This window comes from Belonocnema kinseyi, chromosome 6 (genome assembly GCF_010883055.1).
Source record: "Belonocnema kinseyi isolate 2016_QV_RU_SX_M_011 chromosome 6, B_treatae_v1, whole genome shotgun sequence".
Taxonomy (NCBI): domain Eukaryota; kingdom Metazoa; phylum Arthropoda; class Insecta; order Hymenoptera; family Cynipidae; genus Belonocnema; species Belonocnema kinseyi.
This window is the reverse complement of record NC_046662.1, coordinates 103065575-103082005: the sequence shown is the minus strand read 5'-3', so window position 1 is coordinate 103082005 and position 16431 is coordinate 103065575. Positions and strand designations below refer to the sequence as shown.

General features: G+C 36.3%; 1 protein-coding gene across 4 annotated transcripts in view; it reads right to left on the bottom strand.

Annotated features, from left to right (window-relative positions):
- Window positions 1–16431, bottom strand: part of LOC117174831 (multidrug resistance-associated protein 4-like) — a 146080-nt gene that overhangs the window by 20484 nt on the left and 109165 nt on the right. For all 4 annotated transcript variants that reach the window (XM_033364210.1, XM_033364211.1, XM_033364212.1 and 1 more), the window contains 4 exons: window positions 11288–11596; window positions 10691–11209; window positions 10306–10611; window positions 9978–10205 (listed from right to left, as the gene is read on the bottom strand). In XM_033364210.1, the coding sequence (XP_033220101.1) occupies window positions 9978–10205; window positions 10306–10611; window positions 10691–11209; window positions 11288–11596 (1362 nt within the window). The remainder of the gene's footprint in view (window positions 1–9977; window positions 10206–10305; window positions 10612–10690; window positions 11210–11287; window positions 11597–16431) is intronic.

Genomic DNA, 16431 nt, shown 5'->3' with positions numbered 1-16431 from the left:
TGAAAATTAAATTTCGAAAATTTTTTCTAAAGCCTCCAGGGGACTTCGTTTTCGCACGAAAAAATTTTATGTGCCCTTATTGCATCCGGACCCACAATTGTTTAGATGATTACATAATGTTTTTAGAAAAATATACTGCTCCAAACAATGATAAACAACTAGATTTCAATCAGAAAATACGATTTTTTACATGTTTTGGAACAAATTATCGTTCAAATAATTTTCTTTTCTTTAAACAATTAAAAATTATTTAGAAAGTAGTGAGAAATATTCAAATTCTCCACTAGTAATTATTTGTAAGAAAAAGACGACGGATATTTGCTAAAAAGTAACAATAATGAACTTAAAAATGTAGTTTTTCATTTTTCGGTCATATTTGGAGCGCTGCGGGGAGGGGGGGGGGGGTGGAAATACAATTTATTAGCATAGATTTATTTCGTAAACACTCCATCTTATGAATTGATTGGAAATATATTTCTAATTTTTGTAAAATTTTAACATAGTATGAGCTATACACAATGTGCCATTTTAGGTTGCGAAGTCCATTCCCTTCAAGTTTCAAGTATAACATAAAATAAATGGAAATTCCATACTTTTTCGATTCAATAATTTGCAATTCTGGGCGCAGCATCTTTTTTTCAGTATTTTTTGTAGTACAGTCGAAAAAGAGAGAAGAAAGGTATATCAAGAAATTTAACGGATTAACCGATTTTCTTCTATCTTTTTTTAATCGTCTCGTAGTTATGTAATCAACCGAATAAATAATATTAAAGTTAAATTCCTTAATATTTGATAGTGTTTGAATTCCTTGAACCGGCTGTAATCTCTAACAATAGGAAAGTTGAGTGAGGCATGAAAGGCACTTAATCTCAATCCTGAGGTCGACCCGAGTTTTCCGATGTTTAAAGTATCGTAGAAAAAATAAAATATGAAATCGAACAACTAATAATATGCAGGAGAAAAGCTTGGTTTAGTAATACATGTGCTAATTTTGAAGTCTCAGGAAGCCTCTTAAAATCCAAGTTTGCCCGTGTATTTCTCGCCATAGGAATTGTGAGGGATATCTTGTCGGTGTCGAGGGGCTAATCACTCTTAAATCAGTGTAAACGTTAAAATTTATTTAACGTCCACCTTACTGACGTTATTGACATTAAAAAAAACGTACGCGCCTTATTCGCCTTAATTAAAACCGCCATACAAAATTTCGCGTAAACTCATAGTGTGAATACAGTGATAGTCCTATGCAGCGATCTGACTTCTAGCGGACGCACCTTATGAGCGCTATTTACACTAACCGCTTTAACCGCGCGCAGTGACTCTATTATCGTCTTTATACGAGTTCTTATATTCATTATTTCATATGTTTAAGAAATTATTTGAGTTTGATTTCCTATTAGTATTTTCGTCCAGATTTTCGTGTTTTGTACCTTTCATTAATAATATATCTGTAAACAAACTTGTCAAAATATGGAATTTGTTTTGCGGAACGAGGACGAATAATTCTAAATTTCAGCTCGATGAAATAATTATAATTAAAATCAATATTTTCGACGGGCGATTAATCTAGCACCTCCAGAAACGAATTTCGAAATTCTTCATAGCTCAGAATTTTGGTATTTTTTGAGATTTTTTTTGTACGCTATATAAAATTTTTGGGCTTCTACTTTTTTCAAAAAATTAGTTTTCCTGTGGAGGTGCTACCTTACGTAAACCTAGCACTTCCACATGCAAAAATACAAAATAATAAAAATCCAATTACACCCGAATTTTGGGTGAACTTTCAAATTAGCAAATGAATTAATTGGCAACAAATCAATTGTTCAATTGGAGTAATCAAAATATCAGTAAAAAAAAACTTTTCATGATAAAGAAAACCGATATTTAAAAAAGCATTAACATTTTCAAACAGAGTTATAAATAAAAGGATGAATTTGTAACTAGAATAATAATAATTTCGAACAGAAAATAAATTTTCAACTGGAAAGATTAATTTCTACCAAAAAAGGTAACTTTGCATTAAAAAAGACGATTTTTTGAAATTTTAAAATCCACCTAACCCCTTAAGAAACCAGAGGTAGGTGATTATATTGATTCGGATAACTTTTCCTTAATAGTGACATTAGAGGCACAAAAAAGCAATAGTAATATGAATAAAAGGGGAGCAAATGTAAAAAGTGTAGGAAAAGGGGATTGGTCAAGGAAAGGAAAAGAACAGTTTAGAGAAAAGGTCAGAAATATCAAAATGGGAGAGGGAAATGTGACGAGGAGATAAAAAAAATGATAGGAGAAATAAAAAGATGATTAGAGTGCACAAAGAAAAATGAAGTTAGTAAAGGGGGGAATATAAGTGGGTGGCATAAGGACGGCAAAGATAAAATAAGGAGGTCAGAAAGGAATTTAGAAAGTGGAGAAGAGAACAAAGTAATGGGGATAAATATAGGCAAAAAAGAAAGAGTATACTGAGATGTGTTCTCAAAAGAAAAAGGAAGAAAATAAAAGGTGTGAGAAAGAGGAGGAGCAGGCTAGGGCGGAAGAAGAGGTATGGAAAGTAGTAAATAGAGAAAGAAAAGAAAAAGAAAAAGATTAAACCAAGATAATGAAATGGTAGAACAGAAGAAATATTTTTTTGATTTGCTAGGAGGTGTAGAGAGATAAGTTATAAAGGGAGGAAAATATGGTAGAGAAAGAGATAAGGAGGAGGATATAACAAGGGAAGAAATAGTTAAGCTTTTAGGAATAATGAAGGATGGAAAGGCACCTGGTACAGATGAGATTCCAAATGAAGTATGAAAATATGGAGGGGAGAAACTAGAGGAATGGGCATGGATAATGTGTAATAGAGTATGGAGAGCAGAGGGGTGGCCAGAGTTCTGGAAGGAAGGAGTAGTTATACCAATAGTGAGAAAGGCGAAGGAGAGGAGGTTAAAGATTGTAGGGAGGTAACGCTGACGGCAACACTGTATAAAGTATATATAACTGTTCTGTCGGAGAGATTGAATATAGAAGTTGAAGAAAAAAAAATCGAGTCACCAAATTAGACAGGTTTTAAAAAGGAATGGTGGTAATGGACAATATATATATTCTAAAATATTAAGTAAATTAGAGGATTAAAAGGAAAAAAGGAGCAATGATTGCAATGTTCGTGGACTTAAAGGTGGCGTTTGACTCATCAGACCGAGGCGAAATAGAAAAATTTATGGTATAAGAGGGGATAAGAGAGGAATCAATAAAGAAAGTATCGGAAATTTTTAGAGAGACAAAACGCAGGGTAAAGGTAGGAGAGAAAGTACGATATAGTTTCTGGTTAGTAAGAGGTGTGAGGCAATGATGTCCTCTTAGCCCACTTTTATTTAATTCATTAATATCAGTCTTGGAAAAAGAAATGAGGCGAAAAGGTTGGGGAGGAGTTAGGATAGGGAAGGAAAATATATATACACTGGCATACGCAGAGGACATAGTGATGATGACAGAGGATGAAGAAGGGATTGCGGGATTAATTACAGGATTATAGAAATACTTATATGGGAAAAAGGTGAATGTAAAGGTAGAAAAGACAAAGATAATGAGGTTTAGAAAAGGAGGAAGAAGGAAGAAAGAATATACAGGGAGATGAAAGGAAATAAAGTCAGAAAAAGTAAAAGAGTTTAAATATTTGCGATATATCTTGCAAACGGTGGAGATCATACAGCTCATATAAGAGAAAGGATAAAAAAGCAGCAGGGGTAGTGAAACAGATATAGGGAATAGGAACAAAAAAATATAAAATTTTTTATACGCCTCGGTACAATATACGTATTATTGTACATATAATATTGGTATTTTATACGCTGGCATGGCCGGTATTAGGTTATGGCACAGAGATATAGGGATGGAAAGAATGGAAAGATATTGAGAGTTTACAAGAAAGTTATTTAAGGTTGACACTAGGGGCAGACTGGAGGACGCTAGGATATATGGTGAGAGAAGAAGCGCAAAGGGATAAATTAAGTATTAGAGCGTGAAAGAAGGCATCAAAGTTTGAGACGAAGCTGAGGGAGGGAAAGGGAGAGAGGGAAAGATTTAAATTGGGAAACGAGGTAAGGGAAGGACTATACTGGGAAAAAGAAGAGAACAGGAAGTGTAGAATATTTAAATGGGAGGAGGAAACATGGGAGTATGTATGGAAAGGATGTAGGAGAGGAATTAAAGATAAAGGAAGCAGCCAAGAGAATGTAGTTCAGATTCTAGGGGAAGATGGATTAGGAAATGAATAGATGAAGGAGTTGGAGGGTGCTTAAGGAGCGAATGAGAGAGAATGAAAAAATTCGTGTGAAAAAGGCAAACGGAGGTATAAAAAAAGTTAAAGAAAAAGGAAACGGAAGTCGCTTAGATTAGAAGCGTAAAAATTGTAGGTAATGCTACTGTAAAAATGAAGTAGAATAGGATGCGTTTGCGTTCTCATGCTTTCTCTCTCTCTCTCGCTTTCACTCTCGCTTTCCTTCGCTCGCTGAATCCTTTGCTAATAAGTCCTAAATTGCGTTATCACGGAAAATAGAGATAAGGAACTAAAAATAAGACTTTATGTAAATAGTAGTAAATAATTGTATATATAGAAAACATAAGATTGTAAAATAAATAAATAAATATATATATATATATATGTATTAGCTGAAATATTGTTAGAAATGGAAGTTATGTAAACCCTTAGGTGACACATTATGAATAAAGAAGAAAAAACTCATTTTAGTTAGATCAAAGATTATTTCGAATACTACTTTACAATGGAGTATATAACCCTAAGAGAAAAAATTGAAATGGTTCTGGTGTATGGAGAAACTGGACGAAATCTTGATAATGCTGTCCATCTTTACGTTAAACGTTTTCAAAATAGAATTGTGCCACGTGCATGATTTTCTCGTACTATTACAAAATTTACTACCGATGGAAGTGTTCAACCTAAGAAAAAGACCCTTACAACAACAGTCACTAGAAAAAGTAAGGAAATTGCTGTATTAGCTGCAGTGGCCAATAATCCTCACGTTCGTACACGAAAAATTTCTCGTAATTCCGGAATGTCTCAGAGCAGTGTATGAAAAATTTTGAAACGTAATAAATTTCATCCGTATCATTTCCCTTTACATCAAGAACTTCATCGCGATGATTTCCAGAAACGGACAGCTTTTTTCGTTATGTATTATTCTCTGACGAGTCGTTTTTTACGAACCATGAAATAGTTAATCGACACAACATGCACTACTAGAGTATTGAAAATCCGCAGTTGCTTCGTGAAATCGAACACCAGCGTCCATGGGCTGTCAACGTATGGTGTGGAATAATTGGCAACCAACTGATCGGTAACGCAAAAACTAGTAATTTTTTTAAAGCTTAATTTCGCATATTACAGAATCGTAAGCGTGCATTTTCAATAACAGTAAAATGAAGAAAAATTGAATTTTGTCGATTACAGCGCCATCTATCGCGAAATGAGAAAAATGTTTGAGACAAATCATACGCATTTTAATCCAAAGAATTCGAATATGTAATAAAAAATAGGGGTTCTCATTTAAGATTTCAAACTTGCTCCCACCCCCAGCTCCAGGGGCGGTGTGGGGGAACCGATTTTAACATCACTGTACGTACTTCTCAGAATGATCTTGTCCGCCCCAAGAGCATAAGGTCTCTTATGCATCTCAATATTCATGGATGCACCGCCAAGGAGTCAAGGAACTTGATAACCAGCTCATGTTTTTTGTTACATCTAGTTTCCTACCTATCACGCTATTACCACAATTCGCAGGTAGATTCCCAATTTTTAACAAATAAACTAACCCTGCCTTCAATCCTACAACCAACATGGTTGCATCTAACCCTATCAATCAAGAAAAGATAACATTTTAACTATCAGAAATTTTGATTCTGGATTTACGCACTATTATCCGCGCATTGAAGGCACTTGCACACTTTTTGCCGGAAGTTTCTGGACTTCATTACGAGGATCCTGATGCTTTCGTACATGCATGTAAGGCCTACTTCGGGGAAAAAGGCTCGGAAACCAATCGCTAGACACGAATTTCTAGTAGTTCGTGATCAGGTAACCTAAAAAACCTGACCTAACCTAACCTAACTTAACTTCACGTAACACAATTAAACTCATTGTGTTGTCCCGTTGTGTTTGCGGTATCGTTTCATTCAGCTTCGGTTTAACCTACATAGAGGTTTAACCTATCCTAACCTAACAAAACCTGAACTAACCTAACCTAGCCGAATGAAATTCAACCATACGTGTAGCTATGTAAGCGTATGGTTCTCAGTCTTAAATGTGTGCTATATTTAATAGGTTAACTCGATCTTAACCTACAAATGAATCTAACTTAACAGAACCTAACTAAATTTACTTAACGCAACACAAACTTAGAACTAAAAGTAGAATTGTCCCCATTTTAATTAATTTGACAATGTTTGTATCAATTAACATGCGAATGAATAAGAGTTTTATTCAAAATTTTTTTCTCTGCTTTTCTTAAACTTAAGGGATATATTTATACTATCTTTCGTGTTTACATTTTATCTTGCTTTTTATCGTAATTAAATTGATTTATAGATCTACGTCAGTCTATTTTCTGCCTGCTATAACGTGTCCTTTTTTCGTCGAAGGAACGATACAACATCCAGCAAAAATCAGCCATCATGACCTCGTCCCATCTACCCTGATATCGTTGTTCCATCACTTTTATGTCTTGAAGAAAGCGTTCCCCTTGTTCTTCGCTGAAATCACCAACATTTTCTGGAAACTTATCCAGATGGGAATCTAGAAAGTGAAGTTTTAAATTCATCAAGCAGCCTAACTTTGAGTAGTTTCTTATCATTTTCGCAACAATATTCTTGTAGTCTGGACTTTTTTTGTTACCGATGAAATTTGCGTTTACTGTTTTAAAACTTTCCCAAGCGTCCATTTCAATTTTCGTCATGTGGCTCACGAAATTAGTATCTCTTGTCAATATTCGAATCTGTAGTCCATCAAAGACTCCTTCTTTCAATTTAGCGTCTGAAACATTAGGGAATTCAAGGGATATATACTTAAAGCATTGTCCATCTTTGTATAACGCCTTGACAAATTGATTCATGAGCCCAAGCTTTATGTGGAGGGGTGGTAGTAAAATTTTTTCTGGATCAACGAGGCTTTGGTTGATGATATTATGAGAACCAGGTTTGAATGAATCTCTTAAGGGCCAATTTTTTTTGCTGTAATGATTTGCTTGATCTCTGCTATTCCACATGCATATAAAACATGGCTCTCTCGTGAAACCCGATTGTTAGCCTAATATCATTGTTATGATTTTGAGATCACCACATATTTTCCATTTGTGATTCGTGTAATTAACATCTTTAAGAAGCATTTTAACATTGTTATATTCTTCTTCGATGATCGTTGAGTGAGCTATAGGGATCGGAGCGTAAGTATACGTGTTATGCAGTGAAACAGCCTTAATGCTGCGTTTTGACGAATCAATGAAAAGTTGCCATTCTTCGACTCTGTACACATTTTTCTTTAAGTGGTTCTATAGTCCGTTAACGTCAGTGCAGTACACTAAAGACGTCTCTTCGTCTTTAACGAAAAACTTTCTGAATTCTTTGTCCCTGTCGCGACAGAATGAAACTTTTGTCTTTGGCTCTAGAAGATTTCTTCTTTTTAGAAATGAAGCGGCAAATTCAGCGCCATCTTTCGGTAATCTAAGATCTCTAATAAAATCATTCAATTCTAGTTGTGACACTAATATTGGAACCTTCAATTTCATTTTATGCACGCCATATTCGTCATCTTTTTCGTTATTTTCATTGGAATCATCGGAACTATTTTCTGTTCGATCACTGGTTTCACTACCGTCTCCATTACGTTGACTTTCAACTTCCATTCTATCATCTTCTAAAGCGCTTAAATCAGTCTGGCGTGCATTTTTATTGATTTAAATTGCTCTTGTGACTGTGCACACATTAATGAGCGAAATGTTATTCTTATTTTTGGCGTTGAACCCTTCGATGGAATTCATGCAAAAGTAGCAGTCCTTTGCAATAACGGGGTTTTCCATGTGGTTGGTGTAGAGTAGTTGCGGTACTTTTCGTTGTTTGAATTTTTTAGACGATACAACATAAGTCTGCAGGAATTGCAAATGACGTGAGCAACCCATTTTGTTTCTTGGTGCAGCAATTTACGGTCAAAACACTTTTCGTATAGACTTTTCACTTGCTGCAAATGTAACAGAATGAATCTGAGCCATTCTTGCAGGCATGCGATTGAGAAATGCTCGCGGTTTTTTTCCTTGTAGCATGAGACTCTACACCAACCAAGTGATCCATTGATGAAGAGCTACGGTTGCATGATGACGATGTCGGAGAGCCTGCTTTCCCACCCTAACCAGACGCCGATACTGGGGTTTTTCCCTGCATTGTAATACACTTTTTACCTGTGTCTGCCATGACGGCATGAACGCCGTTTACCCAGGGACTCAGCCAATGTTGATCCGTTGCCCACCGTACCACGTGGAGGTGCCCTGGTTACAGACACAGGCGAATAATGCTAGCAACAAGCGATTACGAAACTCCAGACATTTACTGCTATTAATGTCAAAATATGAAAGTACGCAAGATCAGGGTCGCCAGAGTAATCGGTTAGGTTAGGTCAGGTTTTGTTAGTTTAGGATAGGTTAAACCTCTATGTAGGTTAAGCCGAAGCTGAATGAAACGGTACCGCAAACACAACGGGACAACGCAATCAGTTTAATTGTGTTTCGTGAGGTTAGGTTAGGTTAGGTTAGACTAGGTAAGATTTATTTCTATGTTAGGCTCGAGTTGACCCATTTGATGTAGCACACATTTTCTACTGGGAAAATATGCTTCCAGAGCTTTACGTGTAGATCAATAAATTTATGTTAATTCAGGTTAGGTGAGGTCAGGTTCTGTTGGTTAAAGTTATGCTAAATAAGTTGATATCAGGCAAGGGTTGATCCTTCACAGTTTTTGACATGTTGTTGAAGTGAAAATTTGCATCACTGGCATTATTTTGAAATTTATTTGCCTCAGTGCATGATTTTTCGTCATTTTTTCAGGTTATGGCTCAACCATGACGTGATGGGTGATTTTTGATACCGAATTTGAATTCAGCGCCCCAATATCCATAGGAATACGTGTGTCTTGTTACCAGATCCGCACACATTTTTTTTGTGTGGCTGTGTAATGCAACGATGCCGGGGATTTGGTTGACACTGAACATATGTAAAACATAGTGTCAATGTACGATAGTGAGTAATTTTACAGTCCCGTTTGATCTATCTGTCGTGTGTTTGATTAATATTTCTTTGTCTTGAGCACAAGTCAGTTTAAGAAGGACCAAAAAGCCTGAGTTACGTTTGATAGAGTAGAGGCGCTAGTCTTTTAAGAAGTACCTTTTAGAAATACATTTGCATATTGTTGTACACTAAGTATGAGACGAATACAAATTTGTTCATTTGAAACAGTGTAGGTGCCTAAGCATTAAATAAAAAAACTATTTTATTACTGCGCATATTGAATGATTATAGAAGAAATTGCATTCGAAAAAGTAAAAAATGTTAAGATTTAGAAAACCAGAAAAAAAATAATTTGGTCGTATGTATTAGGGGAAAGTAAGGTAAGCCAAAATGATAAACCCACCAATTGGAGCAATAAGTGAGAAACTCTTTGTGGAATACTGTAGGAAGAAAATGTTTATTTTAGAAGAGAAAATTTGTAACTGAAAAATGTTAAAATGTATTAGATTATATTTACATTTTATCAGGTATAAGTCAGAGGAATTAACGATGATAAAGGCTGGATGTCATGTATAGAAAAAATATTATATAAGAGAAGAAAAGCGTATGCATGTAAGTGGAGTTATAGAGGAAAGTAAGGTAAAAAAAGTTGTTAAAAAAAGAATCAAGTAAATGATGAGGAAAAAAATGTTTGAACATAATAAAAATTCTTACTGGAGTAGCATTTGAAGTCTGACGGTAAGATCGTCTTATACCACGTCTTTGGAAGTTTGATGTTTTTGCATTTTCTTTGTCAACTTTCGGGACTAAACCTTGCTTATTTCCTGAGTGTTGTTCTATGAATGACACTTCTTTTGCCTCTGTGTTTTCCTCTAACATTTTCATGAATTCTGAATCCAATGAACGTATCTCGCTGAAAGATCCTTGATAACTGATGGTTCCCTGTATATTAATAAATTATAAGGGGTCTAGCAGTTGTCACAAGAAATTATACAGCAATGTGAAGAATATTATTTTAAAAAATTGAAAGAATACTGCTCACGCGTTCTATAATAGCGACAGTATCCGCATGCGGCAGAAAGTGAATTTGATGAGTTGTTAGAATTCTGGTATTGCCTTTTAAGTAACCTAAGATACAATTCTGAAATAAATGCTGTCCAACGTGAATATCTACGGCACTGAGTGGATCGTCAAAAAGATACAGATCTGCTTTTCTGTAAACTGCTCTAGCTAAATTAACTCGAGCTTTTTGGCCACCTGAAAGAGTCATACCTCTATCTCCTACATGTGTTAAGTCTCCATGTGGTAATTGCTTGAAATCCGTTTTTAAGGCACACACTGTCGTTACCTGAAACCAAACAGTATACAACAATAATGCAAATTGGAATAGGTTTATAATAATTTGCTCTTATTGCATATGCATTTACCTCGTCGTATCTAACTTGATTATAAGGTTGACCAAATAATATATTTTCTTTTATAGTTCCCGTAAAAATCCAAGGAACCTGACTTGCATACGAAATTCGGAAATTAGGATTATCAAGAATATAGCCTCGTGCAGTTTCTCTTTCTTTCAAATCCTTTTTATATTTTTTACGTATCGAAACAGTTCCAGCTGCTAGTGGTAATTCCTTTAAAATAAGGTGCAGTATTGCAGATTTTCCAGATCCCACAGGACCTACGATTTCACACAATTGACCGGGTTCTACTCTTAGTGAAGCATTGCAGAGAGTAGGTGGTAATTGACCCAAAAGCCAGTTTGCACAAGCCCTTGAGACTTCTACTTGAACTGGTCTAAACTCTGAGCTTTGAAGTAAATTTTGTTCATGCGTGGCCTCTTCTTTATCAGTTATGTGCTCTTGCAAAAAATACTTTTTTCTCATTTGCTGCGAACGTTCTTGTTTGTGACTCATGATAGGATATATTTCTTCAAGTAAAAGGAATTTCTGATATACAATAGTTCTCTATTATTAAATTTTAAATATGGTTGGAGTAATATGAATAAAGTTATCGTTAATACAAACCTCCAATCTCTTTATTGATACTAACATCTCCGCTAAATAGTTAAGAGCATTCGGGACAAAGATAGACATAGCCCTTTGCAAGATGTTACTGTAAACTGCAATCGTAAAACTGATTTCTGCATTCAGATTGTTTCCCAGAAGTACAAATGACACCAGGGTCACAAATAATATTGCTCTTTCCGTAAAAACAATACCGCTTAAGAAGATAGCACGCACTATTGACATGTATTTGAGGTTTAAGACTTCATGAGAACGTAGTTTTGAGACCATCTTATCAAAGGATTTTTCCCAAGCGTACATTTTTACTACCTATTTGTTTAGAAAAAAATATAAAGCTTGTCATAGAATCAGTGAAAATATTATTTTAAATCACTTACACACATACACGTTTTAACAATAGTTTCTGAAATTTGAGATTTCCATACTATCGCTTCTCACCAGTTTCTTTGAAAATGGTTGAATTTTAATTATTCATGGCTTAACCCCCCCCCCCCCACCCCCAAAACATTATTTATACAAAAATCATTTTTCAAACATTTTTAAAAAATCATAGTAAGAACAAATTCAGTTGCCAAACCCATCATTAAAATAAATGCCTTTTATAAGTATAAAAATTTTGTCATGTATAATAATCTTTTTTATTTGAAATTACGTCCTGACCTACTTTTTGACATGTTAACTATCTTAAGCAAAGCGTGTGTGAAAATGCTGTTTCAGGTGTCCTACTATGTACTTGCTGTTCAGCTGTTTGTCACACACCAAAAACTTTGTTGTTGTTTCTCGCTGGTGCTGCTGTTCGTGTCATTATTTAAATTGCAGTTCTTTTAATACCGATAAATAATAAAAGAGTGTTTACTTGGGTATAAAGCTTTGTGATCCAGCATTTGCGACATATTTTTAGCGAAGGTAAGTTTTAAAGCCGTAATTGATGACGACTTTCATTTAAGATGCATAACCGAGTATAAAATCACTATCTTAATACTGTCTTTCACGGTTTTCTGAGATAACACAGGCCCACAAAAAAATGCTGTCTGCACGAGACAAATGACTAGGCTACGCTTATGGATTTTGAGCCGCTAAATTCGAATATGGTCTCAGGATTTGTTCTGCATGTCAGTTTTCCTCTAGATGCAAAAAGTAGGAAAAAGCCTAGGGATTTTCTCGTCACACAGGCCATATAAGAAACTTGTCTGCAGGAGACAAGTTATTAGGTTACTCTTATGGATTTTGAACACCTGAATCCAAATCTGGCTTCAGAATTTGTTCTACACGTCTCAGTTTACCTCTAGATGCAGGAAATAGGGGGAAAACTAGGGCTATTCTGGACATTAGTTTGATAATACCATTATGCAGAAGAATAAACGTACTGGTGTCATATTTTGGTGGGTTGTGACTCTTAAAGATCAAATTCAGACGCAAAAAATCCCCAGTGTTCTTACCGTTTCCCCTAGCTAGAATAAATCTATAGAAATTGAAGATCTTGCGCATGTTACACTGACTTATAAAGCAATAAATAAAAGGAATGCTATTTCCCCTGCAGTTTTGCGCTCTCAATATAAATTTGACCACTAAATTTTTTGAGCTTTTAACATTTTCTCACTAGATGTGAAAAGTAGGACAAAGCCTAGGGAAATTCTAGTCACACAAGGCCCGCTAAAAAATTTGTCTGCACGGGACAAGTGATTGATTTCGGACGCAAAACTGTAAAGGATATTAGGTTTTTGTTATTTTCTTCCGTTCTAAAAAACTCCTTTAATTTCGCCATAATTAACAACGTTATTAACCTTAATATCGCTCCTCTGAATGCTCCCAGGGAAATTGAATTAATTTACGAGAATGAGAAGTGCCGCATATACTGGAACTTTATATTCTCGATAATTGTTTCTGTTGCACACTCGAGGCCAGACATGGTTCTTCTTGACTTTGGGAAGCGAAGAATGTTCGTTATCGAATTTTCGGAACCAGCTGATAAAAACATCATAGCCAAGGAAAATGAAAAGAAGGAGAGGTATAGAGGCATTATAAGGGAGTTGCAACGATTGTACCCGGAATATTCTGTTAAACTGATTGTCCTTATCATCGGCGCTCTCAGGGTACCCGAAACTTTTGCCAGATCGTCGTATTGATTCCGTTACAGATTGTAACCACCTATCTCACGGTCATGAGACTTGGTTGTGGCTGAAATTTTACCGCGATTTTGCTAGGAGCGGGTGTTGACACGCAGGGATGCTTTGCAGGCTATTAACAAGTGAAAAATTGGCACCTCCAAGAGCGCCGATGATAAGAACCTTTAATTTTACAGAATATTTTGGGTACAATCAATGCAACTCCCTTATCAGGTCTCTATGCCTCTCTTTCTTTTCATTCTGCCTGGTTATGATATTTTTGTCAGCTGGTGCCGAAAATTCGATAACGAAACAACAGAAACAGCTGTCCAAAATATAAAGTTCCAGTATATGCGGCAGTTCTCATTCTCGACAATTTACTCGATTTCCCTAGGCGCATTTAGAGGAGCGATATTAAGGTTAATGTCGTAAGAGTGACAGAGATAGTAATAAAGCACACTTAGTGTCGCATTGTGTCTTTGGAGTAGGTCGTTCCATCATGAGTTGGACAACTAGATAGTATGTGAGCTAAATGTTTGGAGAGTGCATGACACGCCCTGCAGCTATCATCGGGAATTTCTTGGCTCAAAATGTGGCGACTTTATGTTAAGGTGGACATGACACCGTCTTGGCATGTCAAAACGAAACCCTCTGTGCCATACTTCAATCCGGGTTTTTTAAGGAAAGCAAAATTTAGGTCAAACGACATTGACTAATCCTCCTCATTTCTGTGGAAGATGCCGTGCATTCTCTTATCGAGGAGCTATTCACAGAAGATTTTGTCTTGTGCTTTCTTAATCAGGGCTTTCAGGAGTAAGTACTTAAGATAGATAAGATTTTATGCATTTTGCTCACCTCTAAAACTGAAGTCAAGTCCAAATGTTTCAGCAGCCTCCTTCACTGCCTCGTACAGAATCGTTCCTTTGCCCAATTCTTCGTGCTTCCGTTTATGTGCATAACCTTTTATGTGCCGATATCAAGGGATCTGAGCTCGATCTTCGGCCATGGAACCACTCCAAATGAATAGCGTACTACCGAGACGGCAAGCATCTTCGTTGCAGATACTTTGTTCCTCACCCAGGTATGTATAAGCCTATCCAGCGCAAAGGTGTCATGTAGCGCTTCTATCGACAAGATCAGCGTCTTCAGGAATGCCATTAAATTTTCTTCGCTTCAAATAAACCTTGGCGCATTTGTCTAACCCAAATTCCATTCCTATTTCCTTAGTGTATCGTTCGACAATCTCTAGAGCTAGATGTAGTTGCTCTTTGTTTTTAGCATAAATCTTAGGATCGTCCATGTAAAATACATAAGTGACCTTGTACTTTCGGTCTGCAGATTTGCCGCAAAAGTACTCGTCGGAATGAAATACACATCTCCGAAAGGTAACCTTGATAGTTTTCACACGATTTTTTCCAGATGAGATAGTAAATCTGGTTTTCCAAAATGGCATCAATCTCTCTATCTACCTCACGATTTGCGGATATACCTTTTAGCTTTCTAAACGACAGATTATAAGTCTATGGGAGGTCGAATTGAAAGCTTTCCGGTAATCAATCCATGCCATCGATAGGTCACGCTGGCAGAGTGCTGCATCTTTGCAGACACATCTATCGGTGAGCAGGTTTTTCCGACATCCTTCTACGCCTTTCTTGGAGCCTCGTTGTTCATACATTTCTTGCCACACAGGTTCATTTGCCCGAAAAATCCTATCATTTTGAATAGCTGTGAATATCTTATGCAGAGCGCTCAGACAAGTGATTGGCCTGTAATACTTCGGGTCAGCTAAGTTGCCTATTTCCGGCAGGACTATTGTGCAGCCTTTCAACAATCATTTCGGAATTGGCACCTCCTAATCGACAGTAACTGGACAGTAACTGGAGTTACTAGTCGACAGAACTGGAGGGTCTAGGAAGAGTCGAGATAGGTGAGAGAGAAACTGTTGGTTTTCTCTGTCCCACCTCTCCCTCCGCTCTAGACTTCTCTTAGCGTCAGATAGTATCCGTATTCTCTCAACAATATGCTGCCTGATGGTCAGCAGCTTTGACTTGTTAAATGTGTGATAACGGGTCCGAAGGTCGCGCGCAAACTTTCGAACCTTGTTGGTAAAATTCCTGCCAGAATTGAGGTAGTCAATCACACACTAAATGCGGAACGCGTACTGTCTTACCCAGCATATCTTTATGGCAAGTTGATACATTCGTCTTTTGGTCTTATGATCAACCGTTGGTTTTGTTTTACAGTTCGCATCGGCCAAAGCTCTCGCTGCATTATACACGTAACCATTGATAGCCCAGAGGTCGGATTCTTTAAAAAAATATCCACGAAGCTCGTCATCCATTTCAGTCAGATCTTTAGGCTTTAGAGAAACCTGAGTGTTGATGTTTCTCCGGGTCATAAAGCATCGCTCTTTCTCTATCGGATGCCTGCTCGTGAAAAAAAAGTTGTCTCAAAAATATTCAAAATGCGCTGACTTTTGGAATTTTCTATTCAAAATGGCTGGCTAACGAACTTATCCTTTAGTTTAGGACACTAAAAGAGTGTACCATAGGTCAATCTAATAAAATGATTTTTTCAAAAGTCATAGGGCCCACAGACAGACAGGCATGCAAACATACGGACAGACCGACATACAGACATTTGTAAAAACCTATTTTTGGTTTCATGGGGCCTCAAAATGTCAACATTTGACAAAAACTGGGGGGGGGGGGGGTTGTCAAATTTTACACATATCTAATACCTTCTCTGATGAGAATGTAAAAAAAAACCATTAATAATAGTTTTTTGCTCCACATTCGATGAAAAAATGTTATCTATTTATTTTTTCTTAATTTGTGTCGTGTGTCGAAAAATTTAATTTTTGTATTTTCAATGTTTTTTCTATAAATACAACAAAAACTATTTGTCCTATAAAAGAGTGATCAATAACAAATTTGTAGATACGAGGGTAGTTCAATAAGTCCTTAGAATGAAGTATAAAAACAATTTTTTTTGGGTAAATTTTTTTTTATTTTTTAACATAATCTCCTTGGAGCTCTA